This window comes from Desmodus rotundus, chromosome 3, assembly GCF_022682495.2.
Source record: "Desmodus rotundus isolate HL8 chromosome 3, HLdesRot8A.1, whole genome shotgun sequence".
Lineage (NCBI taxonomy): Eukaryota > Metazoa > Chordata > Mammalia > Chiroptera > Phyllostomidae > Desmodus > Desmodus rotundus.
The window spans coordinates 148,851,780-148,866,325 of record NC_071389.1 but is presented as its reverse complement, the minus strand read 5'-3'; the positions used below and the strand labels follow the sequence as shown (position 1 = coordinate 148,866,325).

The following is a 14,546-nucleotide window of genomic DNA, read 5'->3' as shown; positions in this document are numbered from 1 at the left end:
TGCAGGGAAAGAAATCCTCAAAACTGACTGATAAAACCTGTGGGGGTTGTGGCTGTGGGAGAAACTCCCAGCCTCACAGGAGAGTTCGTTAGAGACACCCACAGGGTCCTAAAACGTACATAAACTCACCCGTACACAAACTCACCCACCCAGGAAGCAGCACCAGAAGGGCCCAATTTGCTAGTGGGTAGCAGGGGAAGTGACTGAAAACTGGCCAAAAGCTGACCAACTGGCACTGTTCCCTCTCGGACCCCTCCCCCTCATACAGCACCACAACACAGCAATGTGAGTCGCCCGACCATGGCGATACCTAAGGCTCCACTCCTTATTATATAACAGGTACTCCAAGACCAAAAAACAAAAAAGGCCCAAATGAAAGAACAAATCAAAGCTCCAGAGAACATACAACTAAACAATGAAGAGACAGTCAACCTATCAGATGCACAGTTCAAAACACTGGTAATCAGGATGCTCACATAAATGGTTGAGCACGGTTGCAAAATAGAGGAAAAAGTGAAGGCTATGCAAAGTGAAATAAAGGAAATATACAAGGAAGCAATAGTGACAGGAAGGAAACTGTTGACTCAAATCAACAGTCTGGACCACAAGGAAGAAATAAACATCCAACCAAAACAGAATGAAGAAACACAAATTCAAAAAACGAGGAGAGGCTTAGGAACCTCTGGGACAACTTTAAACATTCCAACACCGGAATCATAGGAATAAGAGGAAGCGAAAGAGATGGAAATCTTACTTGAAAAAATAATGGAAAACTTCCCCAATCTGGCAAAGGAAAGAGATTTCCAGGCAGTCCAGGAAGCTCACAGAGTCCCAAAGAAGTTGGACCCAAGGAAGTACACACCAAAGCACATCATAGTAACATTATCCAAGATTAAAGATAAGGAGAGAATCTTAAAAGCAGCAAGAGAAAGGACACAGTTACCTACAAAGGAGTTCCTGAAAGATTAGCAGCTGATTTCTCAAAAGAAACCTTACAGGGAGGGAAGAAGGGGTTGGAAAGAAGTATTCAAAGTCATGAAAGGCAAGGACCTACATCCAAGATTACTCTACCCAGCAAAGCTATCATTTAGAATGGAAGGGCAGATAAAGTGCTTCCCAGATAAAGTCTAGTTAAAGGACTGCATCATCACCAAGACCTTATTATATGAAATGTTAAAGGGACTTATTTAAGAAAAAGAACAAGATCAAAACTATGAACAATAAAATGGCCACAACAGATATACATCAACAATCTAAAAAACAAACTAAGCAGGGAAGAAAAACAGAGACAGAATCATGGATATGGGGGTGGGAAGGTTAGGCAGTGGAGGGATTAAGCAAAAAAGAAAAAGGTCTCATGGACATGGACAACAGTGTGATATAAGGGGACTAAATGGCAATGGAAAAAAAGATAATAAAGATTAAATTTTTTTAAATATGCATACAAAGAGCATTTTGGTGGCTGCCAGATGAGAGTGGGGTTATCAAGGAAATGGTGAAGAGGTGAGGGAATTAAGATATACAAATAGGGCCCTTGCTGGTGTGGCTCATGGACTGAGTGCCAGTCTGCAGACTGAAAGGTCGCTGGTTCGATTTCCAGTCAGGGCACATGCCTGGGTTGCAGGCCAGGTCCCCACTTGAGGGAGTGCAAGACGCAACCAATTAATTGATCTACTTCTCACATCGATTTTTCTCTCCCTCTCTTCCTCCCGCCCTTTCCCTCTCTCAAAAATGAAAGTAAAATTAAAAAAGAAAAAAAGTACAAATAGGTCATTACAGAATAGCCATGGAGATGTAAAGTACAGTACAGGAAATGGAGTAGCCAAAGAACATATACACGTGACCCATGGACATGAACAATGGTGGGGGAATTGCCTGAGGGAGCAGGGGTGTCGGGCAGAGGTGGGCAAAGGAGGAAAAATCAGGATGACTACAGTAGCAGAATCAATAAAACATAATTTAAAAAATTTAAATAAAGAAAGCAAAATGAGGAACTATTTGTAAATAAAGTGATAAGAACAGGATATCTCACTTGAGTCCACTGTCCTATTGCAGAAGGGAGTTAGGCACAACCATACTTGTGCCTGGGTTGGATACAGCCTTCATTAAATGGTCAAAGAAATATGCATGGCAGATTATCAGCGACATTACTACTTATTGAATACTCAAGTATGACAGGTGTCATCATGTCAAGCACTCTCCCTGGAATCATTCTTCTTTATGCGGAAACATTTCATGCTTAAGATACTACTTCAAAGTAGGTATTACTCTCTACATCCCAGATGCTAAAACTAAGAAAATACCATAGCCCTGGCTGGTGTGACTCAGTGGATTGAGTCCCAGCCTCCAAACCAAAGGGTCGCCGGTTTGATTCCCAGTCAGGACACATGCCTGGGTTGCGGGCCAGATCCCCAGTAGGGGGTGCACGAGAGGCAACCACACATTGACATTTCTCTCCCTCCTTCCCTTCCCCTTTCTCTAAAAATAAATAAAATCTTAAAAAAAAGGTAAAGTACCATAACTTATAAATATTACTGAGAGCTAAGTGGCTGAGCCACTTCTGAAATCCAGTCTTATCTGATTCCAAATCTTGTGCGCCTTCCTACTAGACTAACTGGTTGTAACAGTAAATAAAGTATATTGATACAATTCTGTGGCCACTTCATTCAGAAAACAGCTATCAAACAAGGATAAAAGATTTTGTCTTTTGGGCACTTAAAAAGTAGGCTGGGGAAATAATAGTGTCTCTCCAATCAAGTTTGCTCACCATTTATTTCCCTTCAAGGGTTCTAAGCATTTATGAGTATTTTTACCTCTGTATCCTCTGTGGTTCCTGTTCCAGCTGAACTTGTGACAATTCCAAATCGCTCCTTCCTCTTTTTCAGTTTCTCATCATCTTCAGACTGTTTAGGGACAAAGAAAAGGATTAAAACAAGCTAGCCTCCATTCACAAGGGAAATGGGAATTAAACTATAATTTATGGATCACAACATGGCCAACCTGGTATTAAGATCTAAGGATCACACAAACAGAAAAAAATAGATAAGCCCTGGCTGGTGTAGCTCAGTGGATTGAGCATGAGCCTGTGAAGCAAAGGGTTACTGGTTGATTCCCAGTCAGGGCACATGCCTGGGGGGGGGGGGGGGCCGGGGGAGGGGACAAAAAGAAAAAAATAGATAAGAAACTGAGTAAGCTAACATACAGCATGCTGTCCCTAGAATAACTAAAAACTTTATTTTAAGATGGTGGTCGACCCCAGTGTTGCTGACAGGAACGTGGAGATAGGGAAGATCAAGAAGCTGATTAAGTAAAAGCTTGGAGGCGGCCCTTAGCAATGGCACAAGCAGGATATATTGATCATTCCTCCCAAAGACCAGATTTCATCAATGGCAAAAATGTTAGCAAATGAAGGAACTGCGAGTAACACGAAGTCATGGGTAAACAGCCTAGGAGACATTACATCAGTATAACAAAGACTCCAACTTTAAAACAAAACACCTCCGAATGGCCTGGTTGTTTACTGTGGTACAATTGTGTAACAGAAGAAGGAAAGGAAAAGAAAGTCAACATTGACTTAAAACTTCTGAAACTGATTAATGCCTTACTGTATTTGTGTGACAACAAATTCCACACAGAGGCTCTTATAGCACTACTTTCAGATACCAGCAAATCTGGATTCATTAATAGATGATAGTGGTGCACTTTTTGGCACACTCCAAGGAAATACAACAGAAGTTCTGCACATTCACTGTGGATCTCCCGAAGAAACATAGAGGAGGTCAGTCAGCCTTGAGTTTTGCCTGTTTAAGAATGGAAAGGCGACATAACCATGTTAGAAAGTAGCTGAGACTGCTGTGCAACTGTTTATTTCTGGGGACAAACAATGTGGCTGGTCTCATTTTGGCTGGATCAGCTGACTTTGAAACTGAACTGAGCCAATCTTATGTTTGATGAGAGGCTGCAACCAGAAGTTTTCAAATTAGCTGATACATCCTATGGAGGTGAAAATGGATTCAACCAAACTATTGAGTTATCTACTGAAGTCCTCTCCAATGTGAAATTCATTCAAAAGAAGAAATTAATAGAACAATACTTTGATAAAGTCAGCCAGGACATGCAGGAGAAAATTCTCTTAACTCCAGAACAAGAGAAGGATAAATCTTATTTCACAGACAAAGAGACAGGAAAAGAACAGGAACCAATTAAGATTGTGCCCCTGCTGGAATGGTTTGTTAACAACTATAAAAATTTTGGAACTAGAATGGAAATTGCCACAGATAAGTCACAAGAAAGATCCCCAACTTGTGAAAGGATTTGGTGGAATTGGAGATATCTTGCAGTACCGAGTAGATTTCCAGGGAGTGGAATACCAAGGAGAGGAATTTTTTGACCTTAATGACTACTAGTTGACCTGGGTCTGGCAAAATATGCCTAACCCTCCAGCATCCAACCCCAAGGAGCAGATTCATAGTAGAATCCAAACAGATCCCTTCCTTACAACTGGAACATTTCCAGAACTTAATCCACGAGTATTGGACATTGAAAAGAAAACTGAAACAAAATCAGATCCAACCCTACACTTTGGTTTGTCATGGGGTCAGCACAGGAGCCTACAACTAAATTCCTAAATACAACTTTGAACTAATTTAATGAAGAATCCCAGTTTTTGGTCCTAGCTGGTGTGGTTCAGTGGATTGAGTGCCAGCCTATGAACCAAAAGGTTGCCAGTTTTATTCCCAGTCAGGGCACATGCCTCGACTGCAGCCTGGGTTCCAAGCTGGGGGCGTGCGAGAGGCAACTGACTGATGTTTCTCACACACATTGATGTTTCTCTCCTTCTTTCTCCCTCCCTTCCTCTCTCTCTAAAAATAAGTAAATAAAATCTTTAAAAAAAAAAAGAAAGAACCAATGAATGCATGAATAGGTAGAACAACAAATTGACGTTTCTCTCTCCCTAGCCCTCTAAAATCAATTAAAAAAAAAAAGTGTGTTTAAAATCTTTTGACCCAACCTTATGCTGGTTGTCAAAGAAACTATACTGGCCTATAGTGACGGTGGATATGTGTGTATGGAGTAGAGGGTCTCTTGGGGTATATGAGAGAAAAGGTTCTTTGTCAGGAGTGCCAAGTTCAGGGAAAGGGTTGGGGTAGGGAGAGATGAGACACCCAGGGGGCCCACCTGAGTTTAGGTGTTTATCAATTCTAGGGCTAGGCTTTTGATCACTGGCGGTAAAGTGCACAGGGAAGGTGGAAAATGAAAAAATATTTGTTAAAGTGGGATAAATAAAATGGCAAGTTTTAGGTTCCAATGGGAATATGTATGAGATTTTTACACTGAACAGTACTGGGTGTAAACAGTATTAGCTCAGTCTTTAAAACAGCTCTAGGAGAACTGCCAGCTTCAATTCTAATTCAGTGAGCTGAAACATTGTCTCCAGCTACAGGGCAGGCATCATGAGTCTCTTAGATGCTTGGAAAGGTGCAGAGCATCTCTCTCTCTCAGTTGGTTCCTTGACTCACCTTATTTCAAAATCATTTCAAACTACTCAGAGCTCTTTCAGCTTGAGAAACACATTCATTTTCTCTCTTTTGCTGCACTTGTCTTCTAGTGAGTATGAAAGAGCTAAGAAAGGTTGGTAATTATGAAGGACTGAAAAACCCTACATGAGTTATCAATTATATTCTATTAATAACTAGAACAGGATATAGCCCACATAGTTTTTCTACCTTTTTCATTACAAACATCAGCAAATCTATACTGGCTGAATAATTAATAGAGTCTAAATTGCTATAAAATATTGTGTCAGGTTTTAGGAAAAAAAGAAGTTTCTTGTCTTTAACTTTAATAATCTAAATTAATATATTATAGCCACTAACATTTGAGTGCTTACTATATGCCAGTTACTGCGTGTTCTTTACAGGCAGTATCTCATTTACTTCTTACAGCAATCTTAAAAACAGCAGGTACTAGAACATACATAGTGGGTAGACACTATGTCTATTAACTCCTTTAATAGACAAGAAAACTGAAGCTTACAGGGATTACATAATTTGCCCAAAGTTTCACAAATAGTCTTACAGAGTAAGTGGGAGAGGCAGGAATGGAACTCAGGGCATTTTAGCCACTTTCCTAACTTGACCACCTCAGGTATCTCGCATAAGCATTTCTTTACAACAATGGTAGCAGAGTGGAAGAAGTGCTTAATTCCCATGGGATAAGCATTAGTATAACCCTTAGGTAAAAGCAGTTGTAAACTACTTCAATGACTTCCGTATCATTCAAATAACTTGCCTCAATGCTAGGATCCTACCCTCTTTCTACCATGCCAAATGCCTCCACTTTATAAGTATGCAGGGATCTAAGGAAAGGACTGTCATTAGTCATCTTATACTAAAGATTTTTCTCAACCAAATTTGTTTCTAATTCTGGCTTACTGACTATTCCATCTACTGAACTGTAATAAAAAAAATTAAGAGGGTTTCCAATGAACACAGGCCTCACTACACATTCCCTTACCTAAGTTAGTAGGAAAAGTTTTGTCTACCACCACTAACATAAAAGTGAATAAGGGATATAAATGGAAATTTCAAAACAAGAGCCTCTAGAGAATATTCTAGATAAAGTATCTCCACTTCACTAAGTCTCCAGGCCAAGCTGGAGTTTTAAGGGAAATGAAAAGAACGTTCCATACTCTTCTTGGAGAGAGGCAGGACTACACCCTATCTTGCTAAACTACCACACTACATACTTTCTTTCATTTAATTCAATGCTAGGGGTACTTCAGCAAATTCAAATTACATAGACGGAGATGCTACCTGAAACCCAGCCATTCTCTCAGCACAAACCCTGGGGTCACTCTTCACAAATCTACATTCAGAATGTGTGGGACAACCTTTATTCTGGTTCGCTATTTTGCTAGATCAGAAATGGGAATTTTGATTTCTAAATTAAATTTCCTGTGTTTTCTTCCGAGCTCAAAGGTAAGGCAAGAACAAGGGGGGAAAAAGAATGGAGGGAGGGGAGAATATACTTCTCTAGCCACTAGGGATAGTATAAGAGATTTCCCCCATGAACTTCCCTTTAAAAAAAATCCTCACCCGAGGATATATTTATTGATTTTTTGGAGAGAGAGCAAGAAAGAGAAAAACATCAATTGATTGCCTCCCGTATGTGCCCCAAACAGGACAGAACCCACAACCTAGGTATGTGCCCTGACCAGGGATTGAACCCACAACGTTTTAGTGCACGGGATGACACCTCAACCAAATGAGTCAGCTTAGCCAGGTCATGAACTTCCCTTTTAATCAGATCGTTGGTGCCTCTCCTGGAGATTCAGCCAGAGCATCTGTTCCAAATCTACCAGGGGCTCTAGGGGAAGGGAAAAAAACCAAAACAAAACAGATCCCACTTCTCACTCCCTATAAATAGCCTGTCCACTCCTCTCTCGCAGAGACCAGTGAGGGTTTATTTTGTGCATGCCTGCTCTTCCCTCAACACCCAGTGCCTCTCAACTCCCCTCCTAAAGCCTCTTTCCTTCTTGCCCTGCAGGGAAAGTGCACAACAGGCCCAGTAAATCAACACAGTTCTAATGATTTCTCTCACTTGACCCTTCTGGCGTGAAAGTGTCGCATGGAAACAAATGTACAATAAACTTCACTCCATCTTTAGCTCCCTGCTGACAGGCTTTGATTCATAGGATGGTGAGACCCATCTAAGGGAAATTATCTTGATCAAAATGCATCTCTCTCTGCGTTCATCAGGCCAATGTTCCCTTAGGCCATGCTCAAGTGCACAAATGGGGTTATGCATCTGCAGGCTGCACTGACTCCTTTAGCTCAGTGTCATATGCATTTGTAAACCTTTCTCTTCTTCATCCCCCTCCCCACTTCCCTCCTACAAACCCTCAACCACTAACAAATCTTTATTCTTCCCATGCATGGTTCTGTGTCAGAAGAAGAATGCCGGAATCTGAAATGCCCTTATTTCCTATTAAGTGAAAATTCCTGAAAACATACAACTTGCACCCAAAATCAGAGGAGAATCCTGTCTTGACTAGCTAAACACAGGCACTGAATGTTCAGATTAATCCATATAGTTTTCTCCCATCCTGTCACTCAAGATTTAAACAGCAAGCCAAGCGACTAACATCAATAATTTCAGCATATATAATAATCCTATTTCTCCAAAACTGCCTTTTATTTTTAAAAGCTCGTTCATAAAAATGAAAAAGGGAATTGTACAAAAGAGAGGAGAGACCACATATATAGTACAGGACAGAAAGCATGATTCATATTTATTAAAGCCAAATACCCCCCATGAATCACTACCACTGTATTTTCTACCATGGAATAAGATAGTTCCAAACTGAACCTTTCAGAAGACATCTTCCAACTTTTAAAATTCACTTTTCTCCTTGTTCCCCTTTCATATTTGCAAAATCCTCTGGCAATTTAAAGAAAGTAATACCTACTCAGGGAAAAGACTGAGAAATTCCAGGCAAGAATACAAATTACATGTGTGAATGTACTCAGTACACAGGAACTATGATATAAGCCACAGGTGGCAAACACAAGGCCCTTGGGCCAAATTTGGCCCTCCACCTTGTTTCTACCCAGCAGCAGCACCAAGCTCTTGCTTAACTGTTAGGAGTAGTTACATTTATACAGTCTTAAAATTACATTCAGTCCTTTGAAGGCAACCACAAGGCTGATATGGCCCCTGGTGAAAATGAGTCTGACATCCTTGATATAGGCATTCAATAAATATTAGATATTATTTTTATTGCAACATTCTTCCTAGTCCTTGAAACAAAGTCTGAGACTACCAACAATTTGCAGCTATCAATGCCATACATTCTTCCTCTACATTAGAAGTGAACTCACCAAAAGCTGGTAAGAATAAGACCCATTACCAAGGCAACAAGGAAATTCCCTTTAGCTACAAGGTAAATGAGTATTTGGACAAATGTATTTGTCCCATTTAGTGTTAAAAGTGTGGCAGAATAGTAACTGGACAAAACCAGTCTTCTCGCCCAAGTGCTATTAACCATCTTCTCCTTCTGGAACCCTAAAAAAAATCTACGTTGCCAGGCTTTACTGATTTCATCATCCCCAATAATTAAAGACTACAAAAAAAAAAAAGGTATCTATATGAGGAAATGTCCAAGGGAACTGAGCAAGGATTCAACCTCAAACTCTGTGGATCCTACCCCAGGTACTCTAAAGGCATCTGAAGAATGGCTTTCACTATAGCCATTCATTATATTATGTTATATAATATATGTTATGTTAATAGTTCTCAGGTCAATCTGATTTTTCAAGGGAATGTAAGGTAAGAGTGAGGCAGAAAGAAAACAGGGACCCTTAGGGTCATACCCTGACTTTCACTGACACGTGACTGAGGGCAAGATGAAAAGCAGAGCCTGGGTGCTTTCAGGCAATGGTAGATTAATAATGACTGTGGCCTTGACTTCAAATTACCTGACATCAGTTTCTACCAACACTTCCAAGGACACCAAAACTGTAAAATTAGTTCACTCACCCACTAGTCATTCAAATATCCACTGAGTGTCTGTCTATTTTTGGTCAGGCACTGTATGGCACTGGGAATAGAGAAATGAATAAAACAAAGATCCTTAACCTCATAGGGCTTATAAATTGAAAACTGAGTTACGTAAAGCTGTGTGCCATTGTCCATTACAGCACTGCATTATGAGGACCCATGGGAAGATTTTCTTTCTGGTCCCCATACCCAAAATAATCATGTTTTTGCTGAGTCACTTGTTAGTCCTTAACTCCTAAACCCTGTGAATAACTGTAAACAGTACAACTGTGCTTTCCTTTTTTACTGACTGCTACAAAGTTTAAAGCCAAATGTGTGGCCTCTTTCTGGCAAGTGATTTTTGAAAACAAATTTTTTTAAAGATTCTTTATTTATTTTTATTTTTAGAGAAAAGTGAAGGGAGGGAGAAAGAGAGAGAGAGAGAAACATCAATGTGTGGCTGCCTCTCACATGCCCCCCGTAGGGGACCTGGCCTGCAACCTAGGCAATGTGCCCTGATTGGGAATTGAACGGCAACCATTTGCTTCGTAGACCAGCACTCAACCCACTGAGACATACCAGCCAGGACAATTTTTGAAAATATTCCTATTATAAAAGAGAGGCCAGGGTACTCCAGTGAAAGAGAAACATGAGATCCAGAGATGGAGATCCAACACCCTGATCCCAAAGTAAAGCTCAGAAGACAAAATGAAGTGCATTTAGACAGTTGCTGCTATACCTTTAAGAACTTATTCTTGTCTAAATATAGTGAGATTAATTTTAAAATACCTTAATGCCCCAAAAAGGAAAAGGAGAGGAGAAGGTACTAGGTTGTAACTAGAAAATTTTAAATTAAGGGTTCTCATCAATGGTTTCCATGGCATATACAACATAGCCAAGAATCAAGCCCCAAATGGAAGACCAACTGTAATAACTGGCAACCTGGATATCATAGATGCTTTTTCTAAAGAGACTGCCTCTTTTTATGGCAAAGAGTACCAAGGATAAGCTCTCTACCCAAAATTGATTTCTGCCTTTGTTATCTTCCAAACCAAACTTGTCCTCAAGATTCAAATTCATGAGAACATTAAAGAAAAACAACTTACTAATTTAATCCTCAATAGTTGCTACTATTCCAAGCTAGTGAGTTCTAGGGTTACCTGCTCTGCCAAAAGGAGTCCACTTTGATTTAATTAGCAATAGCACCCCATGGACTGACTGTGGGTTGAGAGCATTCACTTTCTTCAGTCTTATTACCAGTGCCACTCTGGATCATAAAAAGAAACGAAAAGAAACAAAACAGTGACCTAAGTGTAACCTGGGCTCATTTAGGGAATTTCAACTCGTAATTCCCAAAAGACAAAGCAAGAGTATTTCTGAATTCAAATAGACATACTCACTATTGTTAGAGGAGACCAAAAGCATTAACCAAGACAGGCATTTTTCCTGGTCACTGCTGTTAAGTTCACTCACTTACATCATGCACAGGAGGAAGAAATTTCAATCTAAAGAATTCAGTCAGAGGTACCTTTACAAGTAGGATGGGGCATTACAGAGAAGCTTAGGTACTGCTGTGAGTTGGAGCTGGCCATTCTCCTATAGCTGTTTTTTTTTTTTTTTTTTTTTTTAAGACTTTACTTAGGAGAACCAAGATGGAGGTGTAGGTAGACACACTGTGCCTCCTCGCACAACCAGAACTGACAGAAAAGCAAACAGCAAGGAAGTCCGATACCAAGGAGATAAAAAATAAACATTCATCCAGACCGCTAGGAGGGGCGGAGACGGGCAGCTGGGTGTAGAGGACTCGCGTGGCTGTGGCGGGACCGAGACTGGCCGAGGGTGGGACGAACGGGGAAGGCAGTCTGACAACTAGCAGACCCTGTGGTCCCACATTGGCGCACAGATAAACCGAGAGGGCCGGACTCAGAGCGGCGGAGAACAGGGCAGGCAAGAGTGGTGGGTAGCATCCCACGGCCCCACATTCATGCATAGATAAACCAGGACGAACGGCAGGGAGGAAAGCAGACCTCGCAATTCAGGGCTCCAGCGTGGGGCGGGGGGGGGGGGGGGGGGGGGGGAATAAAGCCTCAAACCTCTGATTGAAAACACCCGTGGGGGTTGGGGCAGCAGCAGGAGAAACTCCCAGCCTCACAGGAGAGGTCGTTGGAGAGACCCACAGGGGCCTAGAGCATGCACAAGCCCACCCACTCGGGAACCAGCACCAGAGGGGCCCAATTTGATTGTGGGTAGTGGAGGGAGTGACTAAAATCTGGTGGAGAGTGGAGCAAGCGCCATTGCTCCCTCTCGGCCTCTCCCTGGCCTCTCCCCCACGTACAGCGTCACAGCTCAGCCACCAGCGTTACCCCGCCCCAGTGAACACCTAAGGCTCCACCCCTTTAAGTAACAGACGTGCCAAGAAAAAAAAAAAAAAAAAAAAAAGGCCCAAATGACAAAATACTTCAAAGCTCCAGAAATAATTCAACTAAGCAGTGAACAGATAGTCAACCTATCAGATGCAAAGTTCAAAATGCTGGTAATAAGGACGCTCACAGAATTGGTTGAATTTGGTCGAAAACTTGATGAAAAAATGAAGGCTACGCTGAGAGAGACAAAGGAAAATGTACAGGGAACCAACAGTGATGCAAAGGAAACTGGGACTCAAATCAACGGTGTGGACCAGAAGGAAGAAAGAAACATCCAACCAGAAAAGAATGAAGAAACAAGAATTTGGAAAAATGAGGAGAGGCTTAGGAACCTCCAGGACATCTTGAAACGTTCCAACATCCGAATTATAGGGGTGCCAGAAGGAGAAGAGGAAGAACAAAAAATTGAAAACTTATTTGAACAAATAATGAAAGAGAACTTCCCTAATCTGGCAAAGGAAATAAGACTTCCAGGAAGCTCAGAGAGTCCCAAAGAAGCTGGACTCAAGGAGGAACACACCAAGGCACATTATAATTACATTACCCAAGATTACACAGAAGGAGAGAATCTTAGAAGCAACAAGAGAAAAGAACACAGTTACCTACAAAGGAGTTCCCAGAAGACTGTCAGCTTTCTCCAAAGAGACCTTACAGGCAAGAAGGGGCTGGCAAGAAGTATTCCAAGTCATGAAAGGCAAGGACCTACACCCAATATTGCTCTATCCAGCAAAGCTATCATTTAGAATGGAAGGGGAGATAAAGTGCTTCTCAGATAAGGTCAAGTTAAAGAAGTTCATCATCACCAAGCCCTTATTATATGAAATGTTAAAGGGAGTTACCTAAGAAAAAGAAGATAAAAAATATGAACAGTAAAAATGACAGCAAACTCACAGTTATTAACAACCACACCTAAAACAAAAACAAAAGCAAACTAAGCAAACAACTACAACAGGAATGGAACCACAGAAATGGAGATCACATGGAGGGTTATCAATAGGGGAGCAGGAGGGGGAAAGTGGGGGGAAAGGTACAGAGAATAAGTAGCATAAATGATAGGTGGAAAATAGACAGGGGGAGGGTAAGAATAGTGTAGGAAATGTAGAAGCCAAAGAACTTGTATGTATGACCCATGGACATGAACTATAGGGGGGGAATGTGGGAGGGAGGGGGTGGGCAGGATGGAGTGGAGTGGGGGGGGGAATGGGACAACTGTAATAGCATAATCAATAAATATATATTTTTTAAAAAGACTTTATTTATTTTTAGAGAGAGAGGATAACAGAGAAAGAGAGGGAGAGAAACGAAGTGCGAAAGAATGGCATCAGTTGCCTCTCCTGTGCCCCCAACTGGGGACCTGACCCGCAACCCAGGTACTATGCCCTGACTGGGATCAAACCAGCAATCTTTTGGTCCACAGGCCAGGGCTCAATCCACTGAGCCACACCAGCCGGGGCATTCTTCTATAGGTGTTTTAATGACTGAGTTACTGTTCACATCCAACACTGTTCTATGTAAAAGTCCCATATAATACATTCCCATCAGGACCTAAACCCTGCCACTTTATTTATCCCACTCTAACAGTTATTTCCTCAGAAGTCTCTTCCCTGGAGTGATGAAAGAAAAGCTAATAGGGACCTAACATGGTCACATTTTGGAAACAAAACAAATAACTGCCCCCTTTTGTAAATGAATTACAATACTATGGTAATAGTTCTCAGGTCAATCTGATTTTTCAAGGGAATGTAAGGTAAGAGTGAGGCAAAAAGAAAACAGGGACCCTTAGGGTCATACCCTGACTTTCACTGCCACGTGACTGAGGGCAAGATGAAAAGCAGAGCCTGGGGGCTTTCAGGCAATGATAGATTAATAATGACTGTGGCCTTGACTTCCCAGAGGTAAAGGTTATGAAACACTCCAGGGTAAGTGGGCTTCCAATTTCATACTCTCAGGGTGAATGACAGCAACCAATGGTTTTTCTGTCAGAAACACTTCAATGCTTAAACACACAGCTGTCACCTCCCTGCCCCAGTTTCTGAAATTCATCTGTACATGTTTACTCTTGAGCCTTATGCCAGCCAGACCACAAAACATGGGGTGGTCCTAAAAATCAATGCACAGAGCCTAAAGGAGGACTAAAGGTGAAGGACTGGACCAGCAGAGGATATACCATCTTAGCACATACATAGTAGAGACATTCCAACACCACCCACACATACATATAATGCACTTCTCAAAATAATCCTCTTACTTTCAACAATCTTTCAATTCTAAGATCAAAATCAACTTTGTAGGGCCAGAAGGGTGTCAGGAACTTTAAAACTACATCAGAATAAGATACCACCGGGAACTGTTATCTCCTATCCTCACAGGATTTGAAGCTCCCAAACACAGTCAGCTCAGAACTAAAGACCCTTCAGAGTCACTAGCTCCTATTACTTTTCCTTTCTCTTGTCCAAATCCAGCTCTTTCCCCAACCCCCACTCCTCTCCAGCCCCAGAGGAGGTCGTCTTCGTCTTGCTCTAACTGACTGTAGGACAAAGCAAGGCAGGTGGAGGAAATAAAGGCTTCACACTTGAGACCCCC

General features: G+C 41.5%; 1 protein-coding gene and 1 pseudogene across 3 annotated transcripts in view; one reads left to right on the top strand and one right to left on the bottom strand.

Annotated features, from left to right (window-relative positions):
• Window positions 1-14,546, bottom strand: part of SARNP (SAP domain containing ribonucleoprotein) — a 50,575-nt gene that overhangs the window by 4,792 nt on the left and 31,237 nt on the right. For all 3 annotated transcript variants that reach the window (XM_024576242.3, XM_024576241.3, XM_045184781.1), the window contains one exon: window positions 2,814-2,903. In XM_024576242.3, coding sequence (XP_024432010.1) covers window positions 2,814-2,903 — 90 coding nt within the window. Of the gene's footprint in view, window positions 1-2,813; window positions 2,904-14,546 lie in introns of those variants that run through there.
• On the top strand, window positions 3,243-4,406 carry LOC112319027 (eukaryotic peptide chain release factor subunit 1 pseudogene; annotated as a pseudogene).